The 18,663-nt window shown below is 43.7% G+C and overlaps 1 protein-coding gene across 12 annotated transcripts in view; it reads left to right on the forward strand.

The window, feature by feature from the left end:
* The window catches only part of KALRN (kalirin RhoGEF kinase), a 483,321-nt gene that overhangs the window by 375,071 nt on the left and 89,587 nt on the right, over positions 1–18,663 (forward strand). For 11 of the 12 annotated variants that reach the window (XM_032115344.1, XM_032115348.1, XM_032115337.1 and 8 more), the window contains 2 exons: positions 10,493–10,522; positions 12,093–12,339. In XM_032115344.1, coding sequence (XP_031971235.1) covers positions 10,493–10,522; positions 12,093–12,339 — 277 coding nt within the window. The remainder of the gene's footprint in view (positions 1–10,492; positions 10,523–12,092; positions 12,340–18,663) is intronic. The other variant, XM_032115339.1, reaches the window with a different exon arrangement.

Here is an 18,663-nt window from a genome sequence, read left to right on the forward strand (position 1 = left end):
TGTTTTCTGTAGAAGATGAAATCGTCCTTCATTTGAAAGAAATAAGTTTTAGCTACATTAGTATTGTTGCCATTGTGGTATGTGTAAATACTCTGGAGATATCTGTGAAGAACTATAATTCTCTTTGGCTTCAGTTTGGAAAATGTTGTACACTCATCTATATTTTTTCTTTACACTCATTACTGGTGATTTCAGCCTGACAGAAAGGTATTTCATGTGATCTAAAGTCTCTGTAGTATCATTCAATTTTATTTGTGACTTTCTCACTGGAAGGCCAGAAAACGGCATTATAGACATTTTGAAATGAGACTCTTCCTAAGTTCTCATTACCACTGAAAGGTTACCTGCCCCCCAGGGAAGGGGTCAGTCTCAGAGACTGGCACATCTCCTGCTGCCACCTCTCAGCAAACTGCAAGTGTCCCCTCTGCCCCTGCCCTCTGTGGGGAGCAGCAGGAGCAGGGCAGTGGGAAAGGCTGTCCTTGGGGAGCCCAGGAGCTTCTCAGCTCAGGCGGGGAGCAGATGCTGTTGCTGCTGCAGCTGGGCAGTGATGTGCCAGTGACTAAAACCCTCTGTCTGTCTGCCAAGAGTGAGCCTGCCTCTGAATACTGTGTCCCCTGAGTTTTCTCTCTGTTTCCTGCAGGGGCTTTTTAGACTCTCTTTGGTTTTTTTTCCCATGCCTCAGTGGTGCATATTACTGACAAGAATACCTTGGGTATAGGAGAGAGGCAAATTAATTTATCTGCACCTTGGATCAGTTCAGACATTAGTTACAGTACAATATGGAGCATTGCAATAAAGGGTCCCTTTTTTGCAGGAGGGACAGAAGGGGGACCAAGAAAGAGGAGAAGGAAACATTGCAGGCTGGGATAAGTTCGGTATATTAAATAGGGTTGCTTTAATAGGGTCACTACTTACTAAGGCCTTGTGAACTCTGAGAAGGAAAGATGATTTACATTGTGTTTTCATTATTTTCTTGCAGAAATTTATCATTGAAAGAGCCACCACCTCATAACCATAGTGTTAGGTGTGGTGATGCAACAATAAATTCCTATTTCATCCCGTAAAGGCTAATTCATTCTCTTCTACTTCAAGTGTGTTTTCCCTTCACTTAAGACTCATTCTGGCAAACAGAGCATTTCAGCAGTTTCTGCTTTAGATTGGGTGGGGATTAATGAGGTTTGAACACACAGCTCTGCTACTGTATTGCTTGGGATAGAGGAAATTATTATTTATCATTCTTTTATTATGAAAGGAAACAGATGTTTATGCCAAAAGTCTTACAGCATAGATGATGTAATAGTGAATTCATAAAACAGAATTTGTTAAGGGAGCCTAATTCTGTCACTGAAAAAGGAAATATTCAGCCAAGGAAGTACCCTGTTGGATATTCAGGTTAAGTAGGTGGGATAATACCATGTTAATTGCTACAGGCACAAGCATGGCAGGCAGGCTGTGGATGTAAGAGTAATAAGAAGTGGAGTTGAAGCAAGTGCAACAAAGGTTAACAGTTTTTTCCCTAATTTTAAGATTCTCCAGTATGCAGTTTGAGAATCTGATCTCAAAGTGAATTAAAGTTGTGTGGGAATTGCTCAGTTTCTTTACAAGGTTGTTTATCAGCCTGGCTGGTTATCACTGCTGGTGTTCACCATCTTCCTTTGTTTAGCCCCAGGTCCCTGTGTTGCCATCTGTCCTCCATTGCTGCAGCCCCAGTTCTCCCGCAGCCCTATCCCTTTCCAGGGCCTCTATCCCTTTCCAGGGCCTCTATCCCTTCATGCATAGGCTCCTGTTGTCCGTCTCTCCTGAACATAGGGTGCCACAAAACCCCTTGCCATTCAAGCTGAAATAAAACAACTCAGAGCCACTGTCAAACACTATGGATTCGCTGTCTTTCTTAAAGAGAATTTCTTACAGTTTATCTTTTTTTTCCCAGCTACTAGCAAAAAATCAAATGTGGTTCCCCTGAGTACATATCTGTATATCTGCCAATTCAGGATAAGATGGAGATTTAGTCAAGGATTTGCAAAAGAAACCCAAAGGAAGCAGTGTCCAATTCACATTGAACTTCACTGGCTTCAGGCTCTGTCCCTTCCCAGCAGCAGCTCTATAACTGAGCTGCCCTGGACATGTCCTCCACATGGCTTTAGAGACACACTGGATATGCTAATGACAAACATTAAGTGTACTTGGATCTCAGGCTAAAAATGTTATACTTGGCTACCAAAATCTTTTGTTCTTCCTGGACAATCTTGCATTACACGTTGTTAAATATCCTGAGGATGTTTTAAGCTCAGGTCATATCACCCTCCTCTGCATGCATTGAGTGCAAAAGAGAAATGTGGGTTTAGGGAACAAAAGAGCACATGTATGAGTGTTGTGGATAAAGGCAGACTCTGTGTTTCACTCTGTGAAAACTGAGACCTCCATATTGGCTGAATTGAGTCCAGGAAGAACAGAAATGAACGTATTCATCCAGGAACAATTTACATGTAACAGTGATTGCACAAGCCAGAGCATTTTATTGAAAGTGTCTTCAGGGAAAGAAATTAAGCAGGAGCTGGGAATGTGCTTATCAATAAACCTTATTATTCTGCTCAGCCTTTGATAAATGAACCTAGCAAGTTCTTTCAGGCTCCTCTCAATCTTCTACTTGTTTGTGCTGGATTTCATTGATTCATATTTAGCTCTCCCTGATAATGTGACATGACAGCAAATGTAAATGACAGAGTCAATGAGCATTTCCTTTCAGTTGAAACAAAGCAAGTAAGATCAACTATCAAACTCTTTGGATTTACATTCTTTGAAATAGAATTTATTACCTTGTTAGAAACTAAAACAAAACACACCAAAAAAAAAGTATGCAACCATTTTTTATTATTGTAGTTAAAGAAAAATATTTTATGGGAGGAGTGTCCTTTGGGCATGCTTCAGTCAACTCTATCAAACAGAGCGGCCAAAAATGATAAAATTCAAAACCTGCAGCTGTTGGTTCCTTTGGGAGTCACATTACAGTAGTACAAGCAACAATCTTTCATTTTAGAAGGGAAGCATATGACTGCAGCCAAAGGCCTCTCAATGCTCTTTTAGGTAAGCTGATGTTCATAAAGGCCATTGTAATCTCTTGTGCTGCTCAGGTTTTAGGCGATATTTTCATTTCATAATACTGTTTCTGTGTCTACTGAAAACATCTGCTTAGACGTGCCAGGCTCGATTGTGCACACTGTTACATCACTTGGCAAGTGAGGTCACCTCAAGTAAATGGCAGTATTATGGGAAGGGAAAGAAAACCCCAGGATTTAACTGTTGGCACTCAAGCTGCAACCCGTCATGGGTTGAAGATCCTGCAGCAATGCTGGAAAGGCTCAGAGGGTGCAGTGGGCAAGGCAAGCAATAGGGAGGACTCAAACACAAGTGGTCATGTCTCCTTTTTCCTCAGTGTAAAACACCATCTGAGGGTATTGGCATGCAACAGATTTGCAAACTCTCCTGCTCAAGGTCGGCTGTGCTTCAAGCAGAGTTCAGCCTATCTGCAGCAGCAGTGGCCTGGGTTTATCTGGTGATTAATGGCAACACTGAGCTGAAGCAGATCATTAGGATGCCCTCAGCCATCACACATTCTTTCAGCCTGAAGCCTGCCTGGCACCCAGCACGTTCTAACAGTCATGTTGATCACTTGCGCTGGTTTCTCTAGCGTGCACTAAATCCCTCTGAAAATTCACTGTCTTCAGTGTGACATTTGCAAGGGGAAAAGGCGCAGGAAAATGTGCCAGCCAGGACCAGGTCTTCCTTTAGTGGCTTGGAGATGAACACCACTCACTGTCACCATTCCTCTCAATGTGTTTTCTGTATTCACATCTGCATTTCCCTTTATGTTTCATTAAATCAACCTAGTACTAAAAATCATGCAAAGCAACTTGTCCAAATCCACCTTGGAGTTAATTTTGGGCCTAAGGCCCTGATTTATAGTAACAGGACCTAGGGACCAATAATAAGAAAGAAAAATAGCAGCTATTAAATCTGTAAAAGGAAACAACTTGGAAATGGAGAGGGATGCCAAGCTGGTCTCTCCAGCAATGGCAAAGGGGAGTCAGACTTACAGGACCATACGGCTTAGACATAGTTTAAATAATCTCCTCCAATTAAAAACAAAGCCAGTTTTATGTCAGACATCTGTTTGGTGAATTCATCAATTTGGGCAAAAAAAACCATCAGGGGATATTTTAAGTACTTCATTGTGGTTTTGGTTTCTCTGTGCAGATCCTCACCCGTTTTGAGGGGCTAATATCCCTGAAGGAGGACTGCTGTGGTTTCCTATGATGCTACCAGGCATCAGGGCAGCCTTTTGTGTTTCTGTGTGCTGGGCTCCCCATCCATGTTGCCTTCAGATAGCCAGCATTCATTGCAGGGGGGGGTGTTTTAGGAGAGTCCAGAGCACCTGAGGCAGGTCAGTGAAGGTCAGCCGAGTGTCTGCTGGAAGCTGGGCATGGCTGTCACTGGAGAGGGTATCTATCTAAAGTAATCAGTCTTATTTGTGTCTAAACTACAGAGGTACTTGGCTACAGAATCCTGATTCTTGCATGCTGGCAGAGGTGAGAAAGAGAATATAAGATTATCCCTTTTCTGCCTTCAAGCCCTCACTTCTTATAGCAGGACTGGGAAAGCGTAGCTTTGAAGCAATCTACAACTTCTTGTCTTGAAAATGTCTGGTTTTTACTTGACAAGGGGAGGGAGATCTCTTGCAGGTATTGTTTGAAATTGTATCACTTTTCATAAGTCCATTAAAAGTATAACTGCAGACAGCAATGTACCTGTTCAAAATAATTATCTGGATTATAAGGGAAATGTAAGCTGGGGATATGTGTATTAAACAAATCTGATCTAGTGTACAAACTGAGATTTACTTTGTTCTAAAGCATCCCCAGGTGGCCTTATTGTGCTTTTTTTTATTGTTGTATCATTTGTCCCCTTCCCAAGGGGGCATCTGAGGTGTCTCCTCAGGTTATTGTGAGCCCTTGTTCACAGTTCTTCAGGTAACTGTTTACCTTTTGGTGTCATTTAAAAGCTGACGTGGTTAATTAAGGACCTAATTATTTCCTGATGTTGCTATCAGGGGATCTGTAGGTTTCTTGCTGAGAAACAAATAGTGGGGGGATCATACTCAGCTGGGAGCACTGTGGAGGGAACAAGGCTTCTGCAAGATTTTTTGGTTTCTTCCTTAAAATTCTGCTCAGGGCAGAATGCACCAGTTAGATAAAGACAGATGTGCACATAACCCAGCCTTTGCAAGGGCTCATTTTCTTATCCTTTGTGTTTCTAAAGCTTCTATCAGACTCAAATCCTCCTTTTCCACCAGTACCAGGTATGTGATGCCAGCAGCTGGGTTTCTATTTTAAACTCATCAACTGTGAAGAAAGACTTTTACTGTGCACACTTGCCTCTGCTGCTTATACCTGAAGGTGTTTCACAGAGTTCCTGGCCAGAATACATGATCAGATTTTGTGTACTTGCTAGGAGTGTCTCGGGAGTTGGTGTCTGATGAATCATCTGTGACTGGAACCCTTGATCCCCTGGTTCAAAATTGTGCCAAACATGAAAGAAAACAGCTAGTCAGCTCCCTGATTTCAGTCTATTATTGCATTTTTATTAACCCTGGGTTGGCTGTGGCTGCAAAAGACAGCAGGTAGGGTTTACCTTGGAGGGTTTCAGCCGTCTGTCTTGCTTACCCTCCAAAACTAAAGGGTTATGGAGCCAGTTGTTCTGGCTGTGTGTCACTGAGGAGCACAGATGATATCTGCTCCGTTTTGTGCTTCTCCAAGGAAGGGAAAGGAATGGAATTTGGGTACCAGCTCTCTGAGCCAACTGCCATGAGGAAACCTTCAGATCAAACACAGGCATGCTCTGGTTCAATTTGTTGAGTGAAACAAAGTGAATCTGGTTTTCTTTATCTTCAAAAGCATTTTTTATAGTTAGAAATGCTGTTTCATTTGGATCGACTTTAGTCTTACTTTCTGGAAAAAAGGCTCCAGAAATAATTCAGACAGCTCCATTCAAGCTGTTCTGCAGATGTCAGCATATGCCAGAGTCCAAAATCCAGCAGTCAGGATATGGTCGTCTAGTAGGGACTCCAGCAAGAGATGCTGGAAAGGTATGTGCTATTTGAGACCATAACACCAGATTTCCTTTCCTTTAGCACATTTACATGTCCCACGTGCCATCTGTGTCTTTTCTTCCTGCTGTGGAATGATTTGCTGTGTCTCTGTTTATAGTGCTGCATATCCAGATGCCTCTGGAAGAGCAAAGATGGTACCTTTGGCCCATTGGATGTCACCATTATCCCAGCCATGTGTTTGATTTATTGCCTAAATATAAACAGGCCTTCCCCTGAAGCTGAAGCACTGTTCCTCTCTGTTCAGTCAGACAAAACAGAAAGAGTGGGAACCACCAGCTCCATCCTAATGGAAGATGGGTGGTGGGGCCTGAGGACTGAGAAGGACTCAGATGAGTCAGGCATTCTCCACTGAATTTTCAGTTCAGAGCAATTCAGTCCAGAGCAATGTTACTGACTCTAGTAGGTTGTTCCTGGTTAGCCCATGGCTCCTGAAATACAGCCTGTCCGCACAGAAACAGCCCTGAACAGATGCAGCAAAGCATTCACCAGCACTGCCAGAGCTCACAGCTCAGCATCCTTCAGAGCTGAGAGGCTTTAGAGTGAGAAACATGGGTGACTCAGAGTTCACACTCCAAAGAGAGCCTGTTATAGAGTAAAAAAACTAAAGCAATTCTCTAGCACTGGAATTCCTCAGAGGCTTTTTCTGAATTTGATCTCTCACTCTCTAAGCTCCCAGTAAAAAGAAAATCTCTATGAAATTACAGAAATTTTCACAAAGAACTCCGCAGGGGATAAGATTTCTCGTGTCCATCCCCCAGCTAAAGTGACAGCTTCTGGATTTATTTCAGTGCAGACAGAACCAACATCTAAGTGGTTTTATTCACTTTTTTAATCTCTTGATAAGAATGCAAATCCCATTCTTGCTCCTACTGCCTCTCTCACCCTCTTGAAATAGGCTGTTTATGGTGACTAAATGCTTCTATTCAAAACTGGCTTTCTTCCAAAACCAGACAGGCAGAAAGCCCAAAAGCAAAAGAAAACTAGCAATTTATATTAGGCTGTAGTGCTGCACCACACAGAATGCTTTGTTTAAACTAGCCAAGCCCCGTGTCCTCTTGAATAGATGTAAATAACCAGCTTGTGTGGATTTCCACAACAGTGTTGGCATATTTCAAAACACTCAAACAGACTTCAGACACCCACCTCCCAAATACCTGCTCACCCTGGTGGAGAGCTAACCATGCCCACTTTACTTTCACCTGGAGTGGATTTAGTACTATATAAGATCTATTTTAGGGATCTGTTTGAGGGAAGGAAGGACAGCCTGTGACCTGGTAGGTGTTTTCCATCTGCACTATGATGATAAATATGCCTCTGGTGTTCAGTCTTTCTTCCTCTGGCTGCTGCTTTGTGGCTGAAAATGAAACAGGTGCACAGTGACCGTGCACACACACTGTGATTTAGGAAGGACAATCTCATGATAATCCTGCACTGACCAGCGTCTGCTGGCTGTTGGAACTGAGCTGGCTCCTGCTCTTGGAGCAGCCTGGATGCCCCCACAGCAGGATGTGACCATGCCTGGGATCATTTTGGTTGCTTGTACTTCACCCTCTTGTGGCTGATGGGCACTCGGGTGGGTGTTCCCAGGAGCAGAAGAGCTCATGTGAGTGACAAAGTTCACTCCCCAGAGTCTGTGTAGGATGTAAACTGCTCACATCGATGCTCTGAGGTTTGTGAGCAGCATCCTGCAGCAGAGAGGGGAGTTTCCAATGTCTGTGGCTCGGTCCCTGCTCACACCCGTGAGTGTGCAGGGCTCCACTCCAGCTCAGATGTGATCATTAGATTAGAACATCCTGATGAAAACATTTACACAGTAAATTTACACAGTGATGTTTCCTAGCCCAGGAACACGTGAAGGCAGAGGATGGGAGATGGTTTGCTGATGGCAGGCACTGTGGAGACAGACTGGGGCTCCTGCCAGCTTCTCTCAGGACATGCAGCACATTCACTCCAGACAGCTTGGGGCCCTCTTGCTTCCTCATTGCATTTTGCTCTTTGCTTCTACCATTTCCTTTTCTTCCTAATTTTAAGGCTGTTGCTTGCTGTGTAATTTGTTAGATCTGTCCCTGTGTCAGATCTTTCAGTTATGCCTTGTGCTCTGCAAAGGCATGTTGCATTGTTATTTTTATTTTAATGTGTCTTGTTGTGTCACATACAGATTAGAGTGCTGTCTGGGTTCTAAATATATCCAGTCAGTGGCTTTAATGGTGGTTTTAATCACAGGAATAATAAAAGTGAATGTTACATGGTAAAATGTGAAGGCATTTACCTGTGAAGTTCAACCTTAAGGGCATTCTCTATTTTCTTTCCAAAACAAGTGCAATATATATGAGAAACAAGCAGTCCATCAGTATTCCTATTTCCATGCTCCAGCATAGAGAGAAGCATGATATACTTCTCTAAAGCTGGAAAATTGTTCTCTAAAAACAAATTAAGGAACTAACTAACAGCTTGAGTGATCACTTAGTAGGTGCAATGATTTCTGTCATCGGGAATCAGATGTATTTGCATTATTCCTCAGTGGCTTACAAATTGTATATGTATTCGTTTATCATAAGTTTTCCAGAGAGATTACTTTGCTGTGGGTTAATTTGGTAAGAAAATGTTCTATGTGGTGTGGTGGTATGTAAGACACGGAACAGGCCTTGGAAATACTTGGAAGCCCTTGGGCAAAAGGAAGGAGCTCCTTTTTGTTCTTTGGAGCTGGCACCTAAAAATGATCTATGGGCCCTCCCTGAGCTAACTGCTTGTACCTGCCACCTGCACCTACCTGTAAAAGGGAAGCTGCTTAATTCCACCTGCCAAAGAGGGGCTCTTTCCTTGAAGCACTGGCTCCAGCCAGTCAGTTGCAGCATTTGGAAACCCTGTCCACATTTCCATCCAGCAGATACTTAAGGAGCAGATGATATAAATTCATATGTCTTCAGGGATAGTCAGGCCTCCAGGGAGCTGAGGGAAGTGAGCTCCCTCCCTCCCACTTCAAAGGTATGGTCTGAAGTCAGTGGGGCGAGAATCTCCCCTGCTGAAGAACTTGATCCCACCAGGTGCCCAGGAGCTCCTCCAGGGGATGATGACTTCCTGTTCTCATTACCTTAAATTGCTGTTTTTAATGAATCAAAGAAAACAGGCACATGGAGCTGGATGGTACCCAAGGGTCATGGAGCACACCTGCCTCCTCTGGGATAACATTTACAGGTGTTGCCCAAATTGAAGCATCTGGTTGTGTCACTGATGTTTAGTTATTTTGGAAGGGATGACAAGGCCTGCCATAAACTGATGTAAGGTCAGCTGCCCCTCAGCCCCCAGTGAGGATAGCAGGGAGCTGCTTAGGGTAGTACGTCCCGGGCTGGTGCTCCCTGGGAAATGCCTTGTTTGTCCCAAGCTTTCCCAGGTGTCATCGTAACCAGGCCTTTTTCCCTGGAATATTCCTGGGCTGTTTCACCTTTCCTGCTTAAGCAATAAAAGTTACTTCTTTCTCAAAATACAATCTGAACCATCTGAAGAAAATTTTTTAATATTCTGTAGCATCCTGTGACCATATCATTGAAAGCAATGAGTTTGGGGATCCTGTGTGAACCAGCTCCTTCATGCCCAGACACTGCACCTCATTCTTAGATAAGCACCTCGAAGACAAGCAAGAGTTAATTCTTTACAGAAAATCCAGTTGCTGTGTGATGGCAAACACGGACACCTAGTGGTACTCCGGGACAGGGCATGGAATGCTCTAAACAGCTCTCTGGGAGAGAAGCTGATACAGCAGAGTATTTGCTCACATTTTCCCCTAAAAGAAGGAGAAATTTGATTATTTTCAGAGAATATATTGTAGATAGCATAATTTGGAGAACAGAAAGTTTACTTAGCATGGAATAGTGGAAGAATTAGGAGAAATTCATCACTTTTGGTAAGATATGTCTATGTATTTAGCAAGAAGTAATCAGGTTTTTTCTTTGTGTCTTAAATATCCCACACCATGCCAAATCATACAACATATTGGATCAGGAATATTTTCTACTCTTCAAATTAGTCCATAGCAAAGAAACCTCAGCAAATATTATGGTAATATCTCATCCTTACCACCTCTGTCAATGTCTGTACTCCAGTTTTGGGGAGATTGTCAGCGTGACGAGTGGTGAGTTTGCTGCTAAACTGCCCAGCTAGGGGCACACTGACCTCTTGCAGTGCACTGAGCTCTTTCTGCCAGGATTAATGCCAGCACTTTGTCTGAATGGCCTCAAACAGCTGCCATGGTTTGTTTTGTTTGGTTTTTTCTATTTATTTACAAATAATCTTTCAGAGAAATATTTCCTTCTTCTTCCCCAAATCTAGCATTTCGTCTACGGCAGAGACACAGGACAGGTGAGAACCAGTCCTTGTCCACTGACCCCTTTCTGTAATCGTGAATATCACCCCTGTGAGTGGGATTTCTTTCACATCTGCACTGGACACAAAAACCCCTATGCCACTGAGTGGGGAGACAGGCTGTTCCCATGGGAGTGTGTATTTGGAGGTGCTTGGGCTAAGATAAGGAATTTTGAGATTGTACCAGCTCAAGAGTGAAGTCTATAGAGATGTGTGTGCTCTCCTCGAGAGCTCCCCCATTCAAGCTGAAAAGCAGACCCCAGTTTTTACTGATTTCACAATGCTCAGCATCTGACAAGATTTCTTCCAATTCAGTTGGCTTTACAAGTTGTTCATTTAAAATCATTGTATATTATCCTTGGTTTTAGCTTCATATCCTAAGAAAATAAAGTTTATAGTATTATGCTTGTTTACTGTTCTCAACTTTTGAATCAGTGAACTAATTTCTATCAAAATTTCTATCAAATTCAACACTGGAATAAGGACCCCAAAGATTCCTGCATCCCTCAGCGAAGCAAGCAGCACACAGGACAAAGAAGGAGGGCCCCTAATGACAGGCAGACAGCAAGAAATCCACATTACAGAGGAGCACTAAGAAAGATTCCACAGGCCAGAAAAACTTAGATTCATTCTCACACATTTTAGACATGCAAGAATCCAACTCTGAGATCCAATTATGTTAGAAAAACCCCAAGCTTTGTTAAAAACAAATCTGTACAATACTTCTTCTGTATGTACACGCAAGTGCTTATATTCCCTGTCCCTGGCTATACAGAGACTGTGATTACACAGAGACCAGTGTTGTTCTTCGAGAGTCACAGGGTGTGAGGCTGAAGGAAAGCAGCAGTTCCAGCACTCAGTACGGAAGTAAAAGGATACATTTATTCCTAGGTACAAATCCTGAAAGTCAGCATATAATCAATCACTCTGCGTTTATATATTTACACCTCTGGGTTCCATCAGAGAGCATGGGAGGAGCTTTTCTGATCTGCCCCGTCAGGATTTCCAAGTCTCCCAAGAGGTCCCTAGAGCAAGTTTGGGAAGATGAGGCTATGTTTCTTGTCTTCCAAGAAAAGTGAAGCTGTTTCCTCACTGCTCTGGTGGCAAGTGGGAATGTGTCTAGCTCATGCTTTAGAAGGATGAGCTGGAATTTGTCCCACCATGAGGCACAGCACTGAGGCAGCCTGGGCTATTGCCAGTCTAGAAAGTGACCCCAGAAATTAAAGCAACAAAAAACCCCCAGGGTTTCTGACGGACACTCGCAGCTAGAAAATTCACAACTCAAAAACTCCCCCACAGCTAGCATTCAAAAGGTTACTGGGTGGGTAGCTTTGGTGTCTCACTTCAGCCCAGCAAAATCAATAAGAAGTAAAGGAAACCAGGACCACAACATGTTGAACTTTGAGAAAACAAATTATTAACTTGGCTTCTAAGGAATACAAATCCTGTCTTTGCCAGTGTAAATATGATGCAAAGATGATTGCTTTCATCCTACCCTCGCTAACATCTATTCCTTTTCTTTTTTTTTTTTTTTTTTTTTTCTTTCTTTCCTGTTGAACCTGGGCAGTTGTCTGGAGGGTGTGAACTAACTGTGGTGCTCCAGGACTTTACAGCGGGCCACAGCAGCGAGCTGAGCATTCAGGTGGGGCAGACAGTGGAGCTGCTGGAGAGGCCGAGTGAGAGGCCAGGCTGGTGTTTGGTCCGGACCACAGAGCGGAGCCCACCTCAGGAGGGTCTGGTCCCCAGCAGCGCTCTCTGCATTTCCCACTCCCGCAGCAGTGTGGAGATGGATTGCTTCTTCCCTTCAGGAAAAGGTAGGCAACAGTTCAGCTGGTTTAAGGCTGTTTCGGGTTTTCCCATTTGTATCATGTAAGTGCAAAGCTGCTTGGGCTGCTCCTGCAGTCGGTGGGTAAAAGGCTGTTCAGTCCTTGGTGAGTTTTGTTCCCAGGTCCCTGTGCATGGGCACAGCACAGCCTGACTCCATGTCCATGAATCAATGTTTGTACATGTGCGTCTTTTGCTATGTGGTAATCATTGTCTTGAGATTCTGGATAAAAATAAGACCTTTAAACAACAGGGGAACTGTTTTCAGTGCCTAAAGGCCTAGAAGGAGGGAAAGCCATGCTGTCTATACACCCAGGGTGCCCCAAATTATGGATATGTTGTTTTATGACTGCCAAAGTGCACACTGGTTCATGTTCTTTTAGTATATCCTGTCTGTAATTGCAAAGAGGCCACCAGTGAGTACTGGTAAACTCTACTACCTTGTGAACTGGAGACATTGTGTGTAATGGCACAGTACAATGGGGAAAGAATCCTTTACAATCAATGTGGAACAAAACACGTTGCTGGTATTATCCTGAGAGCTTGGGCTTCACTCACAACGGATGGTGAAATATTGTTCGTCTCTGTGGTGTCTGTGGCCTCTTTAGTTGATGTTCTGTTCTAAGCAATGTGTGTCCCACTTACAGCATCCATGCACCCAGGCTTAGGAGACGCTCCAGACTGATAGACCAGGATTGGTTCAGCTCAGTGTGGCCAGAACAGTTCTCCTTTTGGCTATGGCCCTACTTCTGGCCATCCGCAATGCAAGTAAGGTCCAGGGAGGCTCCTATCATCCCACTCCCAACTGGAAGCCAGCAACCTGAACTGTCTTTTTAAATTCTTTTTCCACTCAGCATTAAGAGAAATAGAATTTCATCCATTGTTGCTTGAGCAAATTAGGCTTGGTGGTTTTGTTTGTTTGGAGAAAAAGCACTGAAACTGAGCTGTAGTTTGTGCTCACTCCCTGCCTACACTCCCACTGCAGAGGCTGGGAGCAGGACACACGCCCAGGACAGAGCAGTGCCATAGGGCCAGAGTCTGCTATCAGAGTTTCCCTTCAAGAGGATCTGATCCAAACCCAGGGGAGGAGAGCTCAGCTTCTCTCAGATTTGATCCCCTCAGCTGTCAGCTCTCTCTGCAGTGTGAACTCCAAACTCCTCATGCACTTCTTAGACCTGCTGCCACCTCTTCTTCCTGCTGCATTCCTGGGGCCCTGCCCTGCTGCTGCTGCCACGAGAGCCTGTCCTGGCCCTCAGCTGAGAAATGTTGCAGTTCCTTACATGCAAGTTATCTGTGAACTAACAGAAAGGTGAAGCTGAAAATCAGCCTGGTCTGGGTAAGAGCAGTCACTGCCTGGCATGACTCACAGGAAGCTGGGGACATGTCTGCTGTGTGCATGGTCCAGCAGCTGGGCTTGTGTCTCCGCTCAAGGGCACTGTGAGACACCGCTCAAACTGCATTTGAGAGTGTCAGGTTGTAGAGCTTTTTCTTAAATGAAACAAAACTAAATGTTGCAAGAGTAGGCTGTGAAAAGGGAGGCAGGAAATCCTGAGGATGAAGACACGGTGGTGCAGGGCTGGAGGCTAGCAGGGCACATGGGGACTCTGCTTTTGGAATGGTTGACTGAGTTTCAGGGCACAATTGCACTGCGGGTAGGGCAGGATGGGCGCAGTGCTGGGCTGTGGCTGGCGGACCAGAGCCCGCTGGGAGCTGGGAGCCACCAGGCTGTGTCAGCAGAGCACCGAGGCTTTGCTGGCACACTCTGCCTGCCTGTGGGAAGGTTTTCTCACTTAACATGCTGCCACTGCTCCTGGGCAGGAGCTGCCTCTTGGCCCAGCATCTCTGAGCAAGTGCTGAGTGAGTTTGGGGCTGGCTGGCTCCAGCCATGTATTCATGGCCTTTATTTCCTTTATATCTGTTTCCCCTTGGCCTCAGTTTTCTTCCTGCACATACCAAAGCTGTATCAGGGAGCCTCAGAATTAATGGGATCTCCAGAAGTGCAGCTAGAAATAGTAAAAATAACCACCCAATCCACAATTTTGGCCAGAGTACAGCAAATAGGCTCTGTGTCTAATCAGTTCTCCCTCTATTAGGAAAACAGGAAATTGTTTAAACTGAATGAACAGATGCTGGGAATAAAGAAAGAAGAGTAAGTTTAAAGGGGAAAATGCAGTAGCTGCTGAAAGAGCCTGCTGGTCTCATGAAGTGCTGGAAAGATTAGCCTGACAAATGGTTTCTGACTATTCAGAGTTGTGCCCTTCTCTACTTCCAGTAGCTTTAGGCACAGGTCATGTGCAGAATCCCTTGGTCCAGGCTTCCGCAATTTCTTGCCCTCTCTACAACCCAGAACAAAGGCTGGCACATCTTACATCAACATTAATGATGTTCCTGGTCTGCTTCAAGTATGTAAACATACACAGTTGCAGAAAAGCAGGTTAATAGCTGGATTTTGCTTGCAATTACCAAGGCACATAATTCTTTGCTTTTACAAGCACTGTAATTTCAAGAACAGAAAGTACCTATACTCAAAACTTAACATTTCTAATAATAGAATTTGGCATCTATTTTAGAAACGTACAGAGTTTTGCCAAGTATCAAAACATAGTTACATCTGCATAGAGGGAAACTGCAAATTACTGTTTGGTCCTATTGTAAGTAATGGTGGAGTATAAATGTAAATCATGGCTCACAGAAGCTACCTATTGTCCTTAAAGTGAAAAAGTAAAGAAAGTAATCTTGTCAACCAACACCTGAACAGATGAAGGCTTGAAAGATTTGGTGGGACCACCAGAACATTTTGTAAAGCATCAGTGCAAGTCCTCATCAAGCCTTTCTGAACAGTAACTGAAAGTCACTGGAAATGCAAAACCAAACTTCACAACTGAACATGTGCTGTGTCTGGCTCTTCCTCACTCTTTTACACTATTCCTTTGAAAATAGGTGGTGAATTAACATAAAATATTGCAAAGGGAAAGATGTGGTGTGAATCTAACAGAACAAACCCAGAAGAGAATATTTCCTACCTTTTGTAATGAAATATCTGTACAGATCTCTCTTGTTGATCAGTAAGAGTGCAGAGACTTTAAGGACTGGTCTCACAGCCTTCTGTCTGACTCCTGGCTGTGTTCCTTTGGAGGATACACATTTGATTTTTTCAAGACCTGACTACAACTCAGAGCTCAAGTATCCTCCTGCCTGTCCTTCCTTTCTGATGAGCTGACAGTGTTCGCAATTACCCTCTGTAAAAAGGCAAACAGGTTTCTGGGATTAACCTTTTGCAAGTGATATACAGATGATTGAGAAAAAGGAACTTGTCTGCAGTCTCTGTTACTGGACTCCAGAATTTGCAGGATGTTTTCTTTTCTGACTAGCATTCCTAGGAAGGAAAAAGAAAGATCTCTGGTACCAGAAATGAAGCTCTGTTTGAACTATCCTACATGACTAATTACAGGAAAGCTGTGACTTTTATTTCTGTCTCTTTTACCATATAATTGAGCTCTAAGGTATTAAGCTATAAATTTGAAATTGAGAGAGAAATCCACTTGGATAGAAAGTAACTTAATGACCTAGCCAATATTCATTAAGCACACTGCACCAAGCATATTCCTGTCAACCTGTTAACTTTGACTGAGAGATTCCAAATTTTAATTTGGCCCATGAAACAATTAGATGAAATCTTGATCTTAAAAGTCCTTGTCTTATGACCCTTTACACAGTGTTTTTCTTGTAACACTGAACACACGGAGTAATTCAAAGAGTAACAAAGGCTAGTTCTTGCAGTAATTTTAAGCAACCTCCATCACAAAAAGAAAAAGAGGGCATTATAAAAAAAGGTAGAGTTTCATGGCATTTGTTTTGGATTGATGATATGTGAGAGGAAGGTCCCGTTCAGGGCCCCAAACCAGATCCTGCCCACAGGATACTTGTGTCTGGTGCATATCTCTGGAGGAGATGAGGAATATATTTTTTAAAGATGCTGTGCAAACATCTTACTGTGCAGGCTGAAGGCCGCTTAGCAGCAGGGCTTTGGTGGCAGTGGTGGGTCCTTATACCAGAACAAAGTGAGAAGCAGCTGGCTCTCTTCCAGCAGAAGAGATCTTCCAAGGTGTATGTTAGCAGAGTGCCCATCTTGCCTGCGCTTCCCAGATGGGTCACTTTGTCCTGGTGTGTCACTGGCAGAGTGCCAGACTTTGGGCAGGAGGGATGAGAGCTTTGGTGCGGCGCCAGTCACAGCTCACGTGTTCAGGAGTCACCCGCAGCCTAAGAGAGCCTGGGGCTGGTAGGTGCCATGGCAGGCTGGAATGGGACAGCAGGGAACAGAATAAGGATTTAACAAGGCTGGTGAGAAGAGCGGTATCAATGAAAAAGAAGTCACACTGAGACCTGCATTTTGGTAACTTCTCCACGGGAGAAAGAGCAGGTCATTTAATGCATTAGTGTGCAAAGCTGGTGAGGCTAATCCAGCTCTTGCCGTGTTTGAAAGACTCTTTCCTCCAGTTCCTGAACTCAGAAGAATCCTCTGTGTAGGGAAAAGCATAATTGTTTCTTCCCACATCTCTGTTTTTTAAGAACATCTTGGGTTTTAGTGAGGGAAAAGAGTCTAGGCTGCTTTTGTTATATCCCTGTTCCTGTTGAGCTTTAAATTGCGATCTGCCCTGGCTCACGCACTCTCTCAGTTGTGTTTTAAACAATCTCTGTTGCAAACGTATTTGATGGTAATGATTCCTGATGTCCCAGGGGAGCCGTGTGAGGACGATTCAGAAGTTTTAGTGTGCTGCATTAAACCTTCATTTGTCCTTGTGGAGGCTGAGAAATTGTTTTTGTTTTTGAAAGTCTTAATGAAGAGCGGTCGATTAAAATGCTTGTAAGGCTTTGAACTAAAGGAAACATTTCATTAGGTAACACGGTTGATTTAACCGGTACATAAGCTGGTCATGGGGTTTCTATTAAACAAACAGTGTTCAGGCTCCCATTGTCAATATAAATATGCAATATTTAAATTAAAAAACAAACTCTCACTTCTGTTCCTAATACTGATCCAACAAGGGTGTTCAGAGTCAAAATTTTGTAGTACAGACTGTCTTTCAAGAGAGGTCATGTAGACCCCTTCTGCTGGCATTAAGGGCCTCATGGCATTCTTGTTAAAAGTTCAAGACATGGCTTACATATTAAAATCCCATCAGGAAATGTTCATTTTCACCCCTTTTCGGTTGCAATAGAGCAGCTGGAACAAGTCAGTCACCAGCGTGGTGGGACATGGCAGCTCTGTGGGCTGGCACCAAGGCCTGCCACAGCCCAGCTCAGGGCTGCTCCTCTGCCCCAGAATCCAAGTGTGACTCCATGCAGCTGTGAAAGGAATGGGAAAATAAAGATGAAAGAATTCAAAACCACTTTGCTATTTCAGTCAGGTCACCCTTTTCCTTGTTTTTTCTCTACTGAGTCTCCCTCCTCTCTCTCATCAAACAATGTCTGTCTGCCTTCACTTTGATGACCCTTCACAGTTCTCCCCATCATCTCGCTCCCTTCTACCTCAGCGGGCAGTGTCTGCCGCAGTGCTGGAGAGCTGGTGATGCCTGACTCCCCTCCCTACTGCTGTATTTTGATCCCACACTTCTGTGCTTTCTCCTACTTCACAGCCGCCCTGTAGAAGAACTCAGACACCCATAAAGTATCCGTCCTTAGTGTTATCTAAGCTTATACCTTCTCCTGGGCTCAGTTATCTCCAAAAGAATAAAAAATAAACAAATATTTAGCAATATGGGTGATGCAATCTGATTTTCATTGTGTCTAAGAGGTGGGCCAAGTCAAGGCTGAGAGGATGAGCCGTACCTGTGTAGGGGGATTCATATCACTATGCCTGTAGCTCTACCAGGGATCTTACCTGATGGGTACATCAAGAAAACAAAACTATACTGAAAAATCCTTGGGAGATATGTGTCCTCCACTACAAGTCACAGGCACAGCTCGTATGCAGGCTGTGGGAGCCATGCTCTCAAGGTGCAGATAGTGTGCTGGCTGTTGGAGCCACACTCCCATGGCTTATGAACAGCCCTATATCACTGCTGTGGTATTTCTGTTTCATTATTTTTTATTTTCAGTATGGCATCACTAGATATTAACACCTACATTCAGCCATGGGGATTTGTTTAGGACATACCAGGTACCAGTAAAGCCACTTATTGTTATTATTATAAAGTCTCTTTATTGCTTCAGCTTCAGTTATCTAGTCAAAACAAAAGGCCTCCAGTACTCTACCTGTAACTTTATTTTTGTGGAGAAGGACAATTTTGATGAATGCTTTGATAAAACAGGAA

Source organism: Corvus moneduloides, chromosome 7, assembly GCF_009650955.1.
Source record: "Corvus moneduloides isolate bCorMon1 chromosome 7, bCorMon1.pri, whole genome shotgun sequence".
Taxonomy (NCBI): Eukaryota; Metazoa; Chordata; class Aves; order Passeriformes; family Corvidae; genus Corvus; species Corvus moneduloides.